Genomic DNA, 15,003 nt, shown 5'->3' with positions numbered 1-15,003 from the left:
ACCTTGCCTATCCTGAAGGCTGCTCACTTTCCTCCATGAACATGCACTCTTATTTTCCTTTCCCTGGCTAGCCTAATTAATCTCTTTTCCTCAGGGACTTTCACATCTTCTAACACAAGAATCAAGCCTAGCATCTCCCATGAAACAGGCCCTGTGTGCTCAGGGCAGAAAAGGAGAGGCATCTCATCCCAGAGATGTGGGATGCTGCACAATGAGGTAGTGAATGCAAGGAGATACATACTAAGGAAACAGTGGCTTTGCGGACCTCAAACGACAGGGTAGCAGGAAGGGCTTGTCAGGCTTGCTGGGTGCTCGGAGTTAGGCAGAGAAGGGGAACAAGTTCAAGCATCGGAAGCAGGGGCAGAGGTGCTGAAGCATGACAAGGGTATGGGTAGTCCAGGGCGTTGTACTTGGGATGCTAGGGAGAACCAGCAAGGCAGAACTGCGCTGCCAACATGGTACTTTAGCAATAGATTCTGGGAGGAAACTTCCTTGGTGTGGACAAAATAGAAGACTGTCCTGTCCACTGTATGGAAAGTTCAGGAGCCTGGAGAGAAGAGGGCGTCCATATGGGGTCTTGCTACATCTTCCCAGGCCCAAGGAAACACAGAAGTAGTGGCAATCCAAAGACAGCATAGGGACCAGAGGCGTGTGTGTGTGTGTGTGTGTGTGTGTGTGTGTGTGTCAACTCTGGGAAAAAAACCCCTCATGTCTGCTAGTGATGGAGGCTGGTGTGGTAGAAAAGGCCACCACATCATCATCATCAAAGCCACCTCCTAAAAAGGACTTGTCATTTAACCTTTCTCATAGGATTGGTATAAAACAAAGAGATGACATACTTGGTACCCAGTGGGTTTGGAATAGGTATTATTTTGGGCAGAGTGGTTTCAGCTTCCACAAGGAGGTTCATTTGAGCCTAGTAATTCAGAGTCAGCCTAAATAGGGCAACCGAGCTAGAGCTGGGAGTGTAGTTAAGTAGTAGTACAATTCAGCATGCATGAGGCTGAGATTCCATACCCATTAGCAGCTGCTGCAAACCTCTCCCCCCCCTCCACTGCTTTCCAGTACCTTAAGAGAAAGAATTGGGGCAGGGAGGTATTTGTGTGTGGGCTTGTTTATAGGGCTGTGTACTGGCTGTACTTAGTCACAGAGGCTAAATGACAAAAACCTCGGCGCCTACAGCTAATTGACACCTTCGTAAGTCAACTCTGACCAGGAGTTTTGGTGCGGGGGGGTTGGGGGGGGGGAAACAAACACTACAGCCAGAACTAGTACTCTTGCTCTTCCCAAGCAATGGTAAAGGGGCTGTGGGTGCAGTATCCAGGCCCCCAAGGGACCTGGTCCTTGTGCAATTATCTGTCACAGTCCTAATCTGGAAATGTGTTTCCTTAAGACCCTGCCTTCAATTTAGTCGAACTGAAACAATTCGAAACAATTGAAAAAATTGAAAAAAGAAACAATTGAAAGCGAGTTCATTCCTCAACAGCCACTGCCTGTCTATGTTTATCCTGGTATCTGCTGTTCCTCCTGAGACAGGATCATGTGTCCCTTCTGCTGGCACTGCCACCTCCACTTGGGCTATGCAACTCAGCTGTCCCTCCAGACTGTCTCTCCCTGGGTCTGCCCACAGAGCGAGCAAATGTGCCTCCACGCTGTTAGTCTGTAGAACGAACCCTGGCCCTTGACTCCCTGGATGCTCCCAGCTCTCGGAGCTGCTGGGTCTTCCTTCTCTGCCACCTAGTCCACTCCAGAGAGATTTCATTTCCCATCTGGAGAAAAACCCTTTTCTTTCTTTTTGTTTCCTTTTTTGAGGCAGGATCTCTCTATGTACCAAGAAGTCCCATCCCCAGCCCCCCACCCCCTTTTTTCTTTTGAGACTGGGTGCCTCTAAATAGTCCTGGCTGTCCTGGAACTTGATAGGTACACCAGGATGGCCACAAACTCACAGGATCTTCCTGTCTTTGCCTCCCAAGTGCTTGGATTAAAGGTGTGCTCCACCATGCCCAACAAAAAAATGCTTCCTTTCACACCAGCCTTTCCTCATCCCCATGTCACCGGCCATTTAGCCGTTGGTCCCTCCCGCTGTCAAGTGCTTCCTTTTCCTGGTTTGTGGTGGTGTGTTCCCTTTGGCCACCTAGGTGTTGGGCTTACTCCATCTTTTTTTTTTTTTTTTTTGATCCTTCTTTACCAGATTTCCCCTTTCCGTCTACACTTCACATCAGAAATCTCAGCTTGAATTCAACTCTCCCATCTTCCCATTTGTGTATCTTTTGATTGTCTCAGCATGGCCTGCCTAAGCAGAAATCTTAATTTTCCATGTTTAATTTCAAACCACAATGCCCCCTCCTTTAAAAATGGAGTCTTATATTGCCAAAGTTGGCTTTAAGCTGTGATCTTCTTGCCTCAGCTAATGAGTATCTGGGACTACTGGCATATGCCACATGTCACACAGCTCCATAATGGCCTTTCTTGTCCAACCCAGCATCATTTTCACATTTACTTATTTTGATTTTCTTATGTTGAGTAGGAAACAAGCTCTACTGCCTGTTTCTCCTGCTCAGCTCAGCGCTTGAATAGACAAAGTCGGTTATTAACTAATTCTTTGCCACATGTAATATAGGGTTAGCTTCTCAGTCAGAGGAAACTTCCTGTCTCGGTGGCAGCACATGCTTGGAAACCCCAGCACTCAAGAGGCTAAAGCAGGAGGATGTGAATACACCATGAAATCCTTTCTCACCTACCTTCCTAGAACAATGGGATCTATAAACGGATAATCTTAAATCCATACTCACCCGGTCTCTTGTTTTGGTTCTCATTCGGTAGAAATGCATTTATGTATTGACTGTTCACTGCTTCCATCAACGTCCCATCAGAATATATATGGAAGAGGACCCCAAAAGCATGACCTTGGCTGTAGGATTCTCTAAAAGCATCTTTGGTGCTTTGCCCACAGACTAAGAGCTGGCTCCATCTCAGCAACTCTGTGGTTCCAGGGATCTCTCTTCACATACTGCTGCCAGGGTGAGACCCTGTACCACAGGGTGGCAGAACAGTTTCAATTTTGACTTGCCTCAGGTAACAATGCTGCACGAGCATTGTTAACAGAGAGATAAGACAAGCTGGTAGAGCAAGAAGACGCTGAATACCAGGGACATAGGAGAAAAACAGGAAGGTGCTAGGGCTGGGGTAGGAACCTCCGTGTTACTACTGAACACAGGCAATGCCAATAAACAGACTTGACTTATCCTCAGAGATACCTGGTATTATATTAAGCTCCCTAAAAACAAATGTTGGCCCCAGGCTTTGAAGAATGTATTCTAATTTGTTGCCTCCCTTGGTATTTTGCTGCTTTTGATAACTAGGTATTTATTCATTACAAATGTCCACATTGCACAAGACTTGTGCAAATGTAAGCCAGACCAAATCCTAGCACAGAGAGGGGAGTGGGCATGAAGTCTCACTCCTAGCAGAGGAGTTATTAGCAATTGTGAGCAGCTGGGAAAGGGAGGGTCAATGCTCTCCGAGTGTAGCCCCTGAGAAGAACACTATGCTCCAGTAGAAGGTCACATATCCAAGAATATTTGGGCAGCACAAATCAGCCTTGAAGGAGGGAGCAAAGCTGGGTGGGTATGGAAGTGGGGGGATGAGTCTGGGAAGAACTAGAGGAGGATAAATATGATCAAAACAGGCTTTATGCTGGGCGGTGGTGGCGCACGCCTTTAATCCCAGCACTTGGGAGGCAGAGGCGGGCGGATCTCTGTGAGTTCGAGACCAGCCTGGTCTACAAGAGCTAGTTCCAGGACAGGCTCCAAAGCCACAGAGAAACCCTGTCTCGAAAAACAAAAAAAAACAAAAACAAAAAAAAAAAAAACAAAACAAAAAACCAGGCTTTATGAAATTCTCAAAAAAATTAAATATGTACCTATGTAAGCATGCACACTTGTCCTTACTTGGGGTAGGAAGGCAGCTTACAGTGTGAGAGGTTAAATAGCCTCACACAAAACAGGAGCTGTGTGCAGAATGGGACCAAGTACTAAGCTGGCTGCTCACATACCACCAAGGAGGTAAGATAAAAACAACTGTGCTATTTTAAAAATTAAGCAACATCTTATAAAAATAATTCTGATGCTTGCTGTGATGGTGCACATCTTTTGTCCTAGCATCTGGGAGGCAGAGGCAGGTGGATCTATTTGAGTTTGAGACCAGCCTGGTCTATAAAGCAAGTTCCAGGACAACTAGGGCTACATAGAGAAATGCTGTTTCTGGGAAAGAAAAAAAAAAAAGGTTTTCAAGGGCATAGTGGGACACGCTTTTAATTCCAGCCCTCTGGATGTGGAGGCAAGTAGATATCTGTGAACTTGAGACCAGCCCTGGTCTACAGAGTGAGTTTTGAGATGGCCAGGGTTAGAAGGGGAGACCCAGTCTCAAACAAGCAAACTATGTGTATGTGAAAGTGTATGTAGACGTACACCACACACACACACACACACACACACACACACACACACACACATGCAGTCTGTAGACTCAGGTTTCTCACTTAGAAGTGAAGCCCTCAAGAGACAAGTTTTGGGGGTTTCAGCACATGACTGGCTGGCCTCATTGCTTTAGGCTTCAGGTAACGTATCATGGCAGGCACACATAGTAGAGTAATGAGCAATACTGTATGAACTCTACCCTCAAGCTCACTTTCTACCAAAGCACAAAGCATCTCTAAGGGAGAGGATGCATTCCTGTATCTTCCACCCCATCAGCAACAAGGCATGTTGGTCAGAACTTCTTCCAGATACAGGGGATGGCCAAAGGCAGGCTGACTCAGAGATGCAGCTGTGAAAGACAGAACCATTGGCAGGGCTGGAGAGATGGCTCAGCAGTTAAAAGTACTGGCTGTTCCTGCACAGGACTGGGGTTCAGTTTTCAGCAGCCACAAAGCGGCTTACAATTGTCTGTAACTTCAGTTCCAGGGGAACTTATGCCTTCTTCTGACCTCTGTGGTACTTACTATACGCATGTACTGCCCAGACAAACATGAAGGCAAAACAGCCACACACACTAAGCACAAATGGTAAATCTTCAAATACAGAACCACCTGGCCACCCTTAGTCGTAGCTGGCAAAGTTTCCAACCAGCTTTATAGGTTTCAGTCTTTCAAGTGGGAAATCTGATCATAAAGACAGAAATGAACAGTCCTTATTAAAAACAAAAGGCAGGCTCTGTTAAGGAAGTTCTTGTGGCCACAGACTGTCACCAGTATGCTAGAAGACTTCCTACAAAACCTCTGAGGGACCACACAGGGGCCGAGTGGAGCCAATGGCACAGAGGGCAAGAGTAGCCAAGAGATGCCAAGGGAAGCCAAGGTCACCTTGTTCTTCCTAGGTGTAGGCTCTGTTAGCAGTTTTGACTCAGTTCTTTCAGGGAGTGGGGAAAGGGAGATGACCTGCAGCAGCGGAACCTAAAAACGTATTTTATTCTGAAGTTGTGCTTTGGATTTTCCCCAATCCAACATCGGCTGAGTGAGTCTTAGGTTCACACAAAGCATCTTCAAGCATAGATACAATATTCCAGTTATCAACACCATTTTAAAGAACAGACCATTTTACACAAATGTGACATACAAATCAGACGCCACCGCATTGCAGCTCCCTGGAAGATCTATGTTCTCTTCTGAACCGAAGTCCATGCACACCAGCCCTTCCAGTGGTCTGTTCATCCTGGTGCTGGAGGATTTCCCATCTCCTCGGGGACAGACAAGGGTGGCCTGAGGGGGCTGGCAGAGACCAGCATTTCCAGTTTATAAGCTGCTGGTGGCAAATTCCTCTACTTTCCAAACTGGGATGCTGGTAGCCCCACCCCACTTTTCTTCCCCAAAGATTGAGTCCACACCAGGGAAAGGATCCATGCCACGAGGGGCAGAGCAGGGCTCTTGGAAGCATCATGCTGGTTTCGGGCAAGCCTATCTGAGGAAGGCTAGTTGCCCAGGGCCTTGAGTGGCCAGCTCCTTTTGGCTTTTGGGTGTAAAAATCACAGTGTGCAACCTCAATTCCAGTTGAAGTGAGCTCTGCCGAGGAGGACTCTCCTCCTATTGGTTCCTACTCCTTTTAACAGGAACATCTCACAGGCGTCAGAAGCACCAGAGATATGGAAGACAGTGAGGCTCCCAGAGTTGGGGTCAGTAGGGAGCCACCTGTACACTGTCCAGTTCGTTATGCAAATCAGCAGATGGACATCGACCAAAGGGATGACAAACACAAATAATGTACAGGACTAAAAGAGAAGGCAAGAACAAAAGAATAGACCCACAGTATGGTCTTTAAGAAGCTCCACTTTTACTTCTTAGAGAGTAGTGTCCCGGACAGAGGATAAAGGGCAGGCTGGAAGCGTCTATCACTTAGATCAAGAGGAATGTAAGGGCGGGAGATCATTTCAGCAAGGAAACAGATCCTTGGGTCTGAAAGCCCCCCTTGGCTCAGGAGCAGTACAAGCCCAGGTCAAGATGACAGGTCATTAAAAAGAGCAGTGAGAACCAGGCAGGCCAAGGACCTACGGGTATCCCTTGCAGTCTGACTCACTCACCTCTCTAGTCTCCCTGGTGTTGCAAGTTACTCTTCTCATTTGTGACTCCTTCAGGCTCCCCATTTCCTTCACACAGAGAGAAACATCCACCGCCTTCTAAAGTTCCTACTACCAACTGCACATATTGGTCCAAAAGGATTTCTTCTAGCCCAAAGCTAAGAACTTTCAGATTTTCCAACCTGAACGGAAACCCACCATCTCTTGAACTACAGAAAAACAATCAAGTTAAATAAAAGCAGAGCTTTCAAACAAGAAACCAGAGGAGTGAGCCTGAGCTTCAAGGAGCTGTTGGAGCACGTGGGCCTGAACCATGACTTCCAAGCCCTGGTGCTCTTGGGGAAGCATGAGGAGAGGAGTGGGTGTTCAAGCCCCAGGCTTGCAGGTTGGCTAGAGCATTCCATGGTAGCTCATCTGAAGCAGCCAAAGGCAGGTCCCACAGAAAGCATTCAATTCTTTACTTTTTTAAGATTCTGGTTTTGGAAAAATAATTTGGAGTTTGTAGGAGGGTTAAAGTTCACTTAGTTGACCTTACTTGGGTAAGCAAACAAAGAAACAGTCTCAAAGTCCAGGGTCTCTAGACTGAATGCGGGTTTTCCAAGCCCCTGTCCATCTCCAGAGACAGCCTTATAAAAAACTAAGCCAAGAGGTAAACTTGTAATAGTTTTAATCTGGGAACGTTTTTTGGATGAGCAGAGAGCAACTTAAATTTCTTTAATAGGACAGTGAATTTTAAAAGTTCTAAATGCCCAAAAAGGTGGGAGGAAGAAGGACCCATTTCCTACTGTTCTCAAACCTGTCATAAACACAATAAAATTTGAAGACATTTTACTCTAAAAGGAACTAGCTATAAAACTGTCTTATATTGGAAGGCATCTTAAATGGAAAATGGTGTGTCAAAGACAAAGAAAGGAGCTGAAGACTATATGTTCAGAAAACCTTTAAAAGCTCCTTGATAAGACTGGGCTGTCCTTCTATAGAATGGAGCAGAGCAAATGAGAAAACCAGTGATCAGCTCAAGGCAAGAGGAAGAAGACAATCCCCACCCCACATCAGATCACAGGACTGCCCCATTCTGCTAAATTTCTATAACAGAGAGATTTCGAAGGCCAGGTTTCTCTGGTCCAAACAGAACAGTTGTGAGGACAACAGAGACTCCTGGTGGCTTCTATGTGAAATGTCACAACAACAAAGACCAGAGACCAGAAAAACCTGTGTGTATGCATGAGCGTGCATGCGCACGAATATATATTTATAGAAAATGAAAACTGGGCTGTATATGATTTTTCAAATTAGTACTCAAAACAAGATGCCACTGAGAGCTAGGTGACTGCGACCAACCATCTGGTCAAGGTATCCTCTATGGGACGAAGGGGCAGAGACAGAGGCCCATGTCCCCATGTCTTGCCGTGGCAGATATCATAGCAACCTGATCATGGAAAACTTGTTTCTGGCTAACCTAAGAACAGTATGTACTGTAGCTGGCTGGATTACAACAGAGGAGAGCAAAGAGTGGAGGGAAGGGCCAGGAAGGGAAAAGAAGTAACGAGGGCTTCATTCTCAAGGATTGGATAATGGGAAGGCTAATTCCTGTAAGAACAACTTAGAATCTAATTTTCAACTGAAGTCTCCAAGCTAGTTAAATAGGAAGATTTTAATAACAGTCAGTCTCCTTGTCTAGAAGAATTAAGTTATACCCCTCAGACAGTACAAGACTTGTCAGTGGACTGTGGGGGAGCTGATGAATTGACACCAGGGCTCGTGGCATTTGTTTTGGGGAAGACAGTTGGCTTGGGCCGTGTGGCTGGTGGTTTCACTGGAGCAGCCATCTTGACAGACTTGACAGGCCGGAAGGCGCAGGCAATGTCCCCAGCAGTACTGGCACTGCGCTGGAAGGCAGGCTCAGGGTCCTTGAGGAGCTGAGTGTGCAGGGGGCTGGAGGGCTCAGATGTGGGGGCTACCACTGGGGAGGTCTTGAGGGGTTCCAAGGTGTCCAGGACCACATCAGGGGTGTGCTTAACACTGCTCTGCCGCTCTAGCTCTCGAAGCTCATTCAGGGCAGAGTTCATTGTTGCTTCAATATCCTGCAAAACAGGAAAAAGGAAGAAGTAAGTCAAACCAAGACAGACGTCCCCAAGGATCCTATTTCAACCAAATAGGCCAAGCCATGAAATCAAATATAAAATGCCTTATTTTACTTGGCCAAAGTCCTTGAACATATGAATGTGCAGAATGTGGAGAAAGGGGACAGACAGATTTTCATCATCAGGAATTTAGCAAGAGTAATTGACGACTTCTGGACATGACGAGGCTGCTGCACAAATCAACTCATACCATTTGTGGTTACCCTTAGAGATCAAGCCAGCCACAATTCCAGCAGAAACTGGGGAGGGGCCCGAGGCCACACCCCTATCAGAGGAGCTACTGGCAGTTGATGGCTGCTGAGGAAGAGTCACTCACTTTGGGGATAGGGCTTCTGGTAGGTTGACCGTGACCCAGTAAGTGGCCCTAGACCTATGCATATATGGAAAGTATACAAATAAATACACTTCCATACACACACACACACACACACACACACACACACACACACACACGTTGAACTCAGGAAAGTATTTAAAAAGATAGTAACAAAAGGACGACATGAGGTTGGGAGGAGGCATTAGGAGTAGGAGGTAGTATTGGATGACATGATCAAAATACACTGCATAAATATATTAAACTTAAAAACTAAGAAAAATATTAAAAAAGAAAAAGTAGCTGAGTATTTTCAGCTTGAGTCCTTGGTTTTAGTGAGAGGTGCTGAAACGTCTCTGATGAAATGACATTTAATTAAATGGAAGGGAAAGGTAATGAGCACACAGAAATTGATGATGTAATTCTCTGTGCTTCTGTGTATGTTTGAAAGTGTACACAGTGAACAAATTTTACAAAGTGGTAAAGATCAAATATAATCTTTATTTTCTTGATTTCAAGGCCAATGGTTAAAGGGATTATTCCTTCCTTTGCAAGAGCTAAGGAAGGTTCAAGAGCCAAGCAAGTCCTTGAATATTTATCAGGACAATGCTTCAAATTTCCAGCATATCCAAGTGTGCAACTTGAAACCGTTTCCTGCTACCCCGCACCATGAAAGGGAACCCAAGAGTGGCCAAAAGGGGGAGCCAAAGCCCACATAGGTAAGTTAGCATCTACAAACCAGGAGGTACTGAAGACTTTAGGAAAAGGGCAGCCCTAGTCCAGAGGCTCACGGCAGAACCAAAACACCTTTGTAGGCAAGCATCCAGTTAGAGTGCCCAGCTTCCATACCCTCCCTGAAAACTTGTGTTTAATATTGCACCCCACAGCCACCACAGGACTCCTCTTTGGGATCAAGAATACTTTCAGAGATTCTAGTTTCAAGTAAGCCCCAAGCTCCCCATTCAGGGTTTCCTATCTGAGGCTTGTTATGTATGATAGTAACTCATTTTCATCAATCACGGTGGCATTTATTAGCCTTTCTTCCCCTCTCCTGCAATGCCAGGGATGGAACCCAGGAGTCTATACATGCTAGGCCAGCATTCTGAGCCTGCATCATGGAGCTACAACCGTGGGCTTCTCAAATCTTTTAGAATGCTCAGGAAGAACTCTGTTTTCTGGCTCTGTCCTGTAATGCAGGTAGTATGTTCACAGTTTCTAACACTTTGGTTAACGGCTGACCAAAAGAGGATCAAGGAGGATTCCCATGGTGTAAGGTAGATTGCTATCAGGAACTTAAACAGGATAGAAGATGAGAAAAGCAAGAGATCGCAGGCCCAGGGCTCACCACTGGGCCTAACAGATTTATCTCCATAAGCAGAACACCAATGAAACCAACAGAGACAATACAGAGCCTCTATTGCTCTTTCCAGATCACCCCAGAAGAAGAGGCGAGGAAAAGGACAAAAACAAGCCCTTAATTCCTACCTGTTCTAATGAAAATTATATAGCTGGGAGAGACGTCTGAAAGAACTGCTTGGAGTGGCCCCAGTAGTTGGATGTTTAGAAGTCGAGTTGGGTTTCTAATAGTTCATGGAAAACAGAGCCATCAATGTGGTGCAGATGAAAAGGAAGGTCCTGCAATCTGGGAGCTCATCTGCATTGTTACCTGGAACTTCAGGCTGGAAGCTTTCTAGTACCTGAGCTTCAAGCAACAAGAATACTTTGGGATCTTTAAGACAGAATCAGATGGTGGACTAATTACCCATAAGCATTAGAGATCAGCTTCATGAAATGGGGTGATAGGGATGGACAGAGAAATATGACCTGACCTATATTTGAGTCATAGCTTCACTAAAGTTGACTATTATGTTTCTATCATCTATCCGTCTGTCTGTCTCCATTTGCCTACCTACCTATTTACCTATATATCTACCTATCTATCCATCTAATTTTTCATGTGTGTGTTCTATGTGCAGAGGCCAGAGGAAGATGTCAGGTATCCTTTTCTAATGCTTTCTACCTTATTGTAAAGACTCTTACTAAATTTGAAGCTTGTTATTTTGGCTAGGCTGGCTGGCTGTTCAGCAAGCTCTAGGAATCCCAACACTGGGATTACAGGCATAGAAGATTAAACTAGCCTTTTATTTGGGTGCTGTGGATTTGAATTCAGCTCATCTTGCTTGTGTAGCAAGTGTTCTTATCTACTGCGCCATCTCCCCAGACCCTACCTTAATGTCTTAACACATGAAACTTGAACTAATGGACCTTAATCAAAATATTCTTAACTGCTGGCTTTAAAAGTCAACAGCCTGTAAACAGTCAGAATACGAATAAGAAGATAGAATTCTATTAATTCCCCTTTCAGGTTTTGTTGGGGAGACAGGGATAGGCAGACTGCTCAGTGAGCTGTCTTGGCAGGTTCACATGTATGGTACTTGTTACACCCTCTAAAGAACATACAGAGGATTGGCTGTTGTAAGTTCTGTTGATTAGCTGGGGCTGCTCTGAGTGTAACTGATGAGTGCAGACTTCCTACTTATTGTTCAGGGCCCGAGTTACCTGTGCAATGACTTCGGGGTCCATGGGTCGATGGTTATTGAAGCTTTTTGACCTTCCTGCAGTGGCAGTCTTCCGGATCTGTGGACTGTCCAGCCGGTTCTTCAGGGATGAATGGCGGCTGATTGAGTTGAGGTTCCCATGGCCGCTGACGGAACACTTATCTGGCCCTTCCTTGGGGAGATTCTGGCTCATGATGGGCTGAGAGGATGGCCGGCAGCTAGCCCCCACCCCCGGGGAGGAGGAGTCAGTCAGAGAACTGCCCAGCCCATGGTTGTCACTCCGAAAAGCTTTTCTGATGCTCCCAGATTCTGGACGCTTCCTTTGCCTTCAACAAACAGAAACGGCATCTGATCAGGAAGCCCTGGGTCCAAGGGAGCTAGGATTGTGACAGAGGGGCAGAGGCTGGCACCTGGGACATCTAAAGAAAGTCACACAGAATACCCTACTTCTTCAGTTTTTCTTTCTCTTGTTTTCTCTATGGATCAGTTCCCTCCAACCCCCTACCTGGGCAAAGGTGAAATGGGATACTTACTTGGTGGTTGTGAGCTTTGAGTTCTAAACATGTAAGATGCTGTCAGAAAAAAATTGCCTGTTCAAGAGAAAGTTTCTAATGGGATAAAGATTCATGAAAAGACCCACTCCATTGCCTGCCTGAACAGAAACCCAAGCCCCAAGTGAGAAAGTTTCACCGTCACCAAGGAGGAGAGAACTTCTGGAAACAGGAGTTAACTTTTCCAAATTTCAGTTTGCTCAACTGTACTATAGCAAGCCTGTCAACATTTGAGCTCTGGCAAAAGGCTATTTCTTGTTCATAGACATGGAAGAGATTTTTCAAGAAACTGCAGTGGCACAGAGAACTCACTGTGTGCCTAACCTTAGGATAGAAATGGTACAACTCCTAAGTCACCTAGCCCTGGGCCAGTTTATTTCATACCACAAAAGGCTCCGAAATGACCCTGTGATGGGATGATTGTAGTTGGATCCTAGCTATACGGGTATTGTTTACTACTGAATAATTTTATTTTTTTGAACCAGATTTTAAAGGACCTCAATTAAGATGTCATCAAGCTGCTAGTTCAGATAGCAGCTGTGTAGCTCTGACATTGAATCTACTGAGGAAGATGGGCTGAGCTGGGATCAGCATGGTAATGGTAGGGCTGCAGACTGGGGGCCATCTCTGAAGCATAGCTAATGTCTTAAGTCAGTTCTTGTGCTGCTTACAGCTGAGGTCTGCTTTATCTTTCTAGGGCCAGTAGGGTGTGGCCCAGCAGCCTCTCCATGAATGTGGCTGCTAGGCAGGTCTAGCCGTGTGAGTTAGCCATTCTCAACCAGAAAGAGGGTGATCTTTAGTTTCGGAAGGCCCTGCTGCCATGAGCCATCCTTTGTGAAGTTTCCCACGACACTAGTACCTTCAACTACAGACAGAAGAGATCCTCTTTCACATCTTCCTTCGGTGCTTCCATACGCCAGCTTTTCAGTTACCTTCCATATGGTCTTTTGCCTTGCCAGACTCTAGCGCTGAACAGCTAGCACTGATGCTTGGCACAAAGCAGATGGTTAATATAGGGTGTGGGATTAAATTCAAACGTCACACCCGAAGAACTCTGCTGATTTCCTTTTTCCATTCAAGAATGGCTGACTCACAGATCAGAACTGCTGACAAGGCAGACTTAGGGGACTGTGGTAGTGCCATCCCAGGCTCTATCTGGGGCACAAAGATGAGGAAGACAGAGATGCTGATTACAAGGAGCTCAGCCAGCTGAGACTAGAACAAAGTTCTCACCCAGGGCAGGAGTAGACTTCAGATGTGAATAATATTAAAAGGGTAGCCAAAGGAAACAAGGAAGCTTCCTTTGGAACACAGTCCAAGAGCTGAAGAACGGTTCTTTGAAAATGATGCTGAGAAGTCACTCTCTCCACAGTGGCCTGGAAGAGCTCAGTGAGGAGTGTAGATAGCAATCATTTTTCTCTTTCCAAAGATGTAATGGACTGTTTATATTTATGGGGGCATGTTTAATAAATGCAAGTATAGCCAAAAAAAAACAAAACAAGGAGCTCAGCCTGGAGGAGGAACCAGGCGCAGCACCGAGTACCAACAACTCAAGCCATTTTGGAATGCAGAATGAGGGTATTATTTTCAACCTCAAGGAACTCAGGGTGTCAGGAAGGCTTACCCAAATAGGGAACATTTTAGATCGAGTCTTGGGGGCTGAGGAGGAGTTAATCAGATGAGAGGGCCCAGGAGGAGAAAGTTCTCCAAGGCAATCAGGAAAGTCAAGTTTCATGGGAGCACTGTTCTGGAGGCAGCTGGGAAGGTGGAAAGGTAGACTCATACCGAGGCTGTCACTCATACATTGATTGGCTGGTGCCTGGGAAAGCTTGAGCAGATCATGTTGACACGGTTTGATTATACTCTGTCCCCAGGAAATTCATCATAAGAATCTTAATACCACCAAGCAAGGAGTTTAAGGGAACAACCTTGACTTTCTACCAGATGTTTTTAGCTTTTGTTCTTTGTAATTTCTTTGTAAAATGTTATCAAATATATGTTGACTTAAAATTTAATACCCAGAGATGAAGCTGCAGCTTAGCAGTAGAGTGCTCTGTCTGTGTATGTGGCTTGTTGAGTTCTATCCCCAACACCATAAAAAACAAAAATAAAAGTGCCTAAGTAAATATCTAACCTCCCTTCCACTATCCAGTCTTGGTTTCTGGCTCATAGCCTTGTGCTTGCAGGCTCGTAATTAACGTAGATTTGTATATAATGAAAAAAATGTGATTAACTGGCAGCTACTTTTTACTAGCCTGCCCTCCTAGCAGACTGGAGGGAAGTATAAAATCCTCAACTTGTCTGCTGGTCTGGATTAAATTATGACTATACTGAGGAAGTGAGCTGAATAAACCAGATGAGCTTGAGTGTGAAAGAGATAGGAAAGATCCATGTCCCCCAACCCCCTCTATTGTCTGGTTGGAAAAAAGCCAAGAGATCTGGCAACCTCATAGAGTTTAAAAACAATAAGCATCTTTTATTCTCCTTCCAGTCTCAGTGTCCAGAGGCTATGGTTAACAGGGTTTCAAAGTGCAAATCATTTCACCCCTCCAAAGTCGGAAGGAATACAAACTGTACGTCATCTCCAATCCATGTTCACCAGGAGTGCCTCGGGGCTTGTCATCCTCCTGGCACTGGGCCACAGTTCAGGGTCTGGCGGAAAGAGGTCTGGAGGACTTGGTGTCTGGCCCCTTGAGATGAGATTAGTTCTCCAATAGCCTGAGTGCCTCTTGGGGAGGCAGCAGCTCATGGGCGGGCGAACGAGGAATCCCTCTAGATAGCCAGCAGGTGTGGATGGAGTTAGAACCTCAGAATACTGCTAATGGCCACAATGAAAGCTGGGGTCAGAGTAAGCCTGCTGACAGGAG

At 45.7% G+C, this 15,003-nt stretch overlaps 1 protein-coding gene across 5 annotated transcripts in view; it reads right to left on the bottom strand.

The window, feature by feature from the left end:
• Positions 1-5,448: 5,448 nt before the first annotated feature.
• The window catches only part of Srgap2 (SLIT-ROBO Rho GTPase activating protein 2), a 211,507-nt gene continuing 201,952 nt past the window's right edge, over positions 5,449-15,003 (bottom strand). For 3 of the 5 annotated variants that reach the window (XM_038348994.2, XM_038348996.2, XM_038348995.2), the window contains exons 22-23: positions 11,587-11,911; positions 5,449-8,654 (exon numbers count right to left, since the gene is read on the bottom strand). In XM_038348994.2, coding sequence (XP_038204922.1) covers positions 8,271-8,654; positions 11,587-11,911 — 709 coding nt within the window. In that variant the 3' untranslated portion in view covers positions 5,449-8,270. Of the gene's footprint in view, positions 8,655-10,512; positions 10,608-11,586; positions 11,912-14,586; positions 14,909-15,003 lie in introns of those variants that run through there. The other 2 variants (XM_038348997.1, XM_038348998.1) reach the window with 2 other exon arrangements.

Source organism: Arvicola amphibius, chromosome 12 (genome assembly GCF_903992535.2).
Source record: "Arvicola amphibius chromosome 12, mArvAmp1.2, whole genome shotgun sequence".
Lineage (NCBI taxonomy): Eukaryota > Metazoa > Chordata > Mammalia > Rodentia > Cricetidae > Arvicola > Arvicola amphibius.
This window is presented reverse-complemented; position numbering and strand designations above follow the sequence as displayed.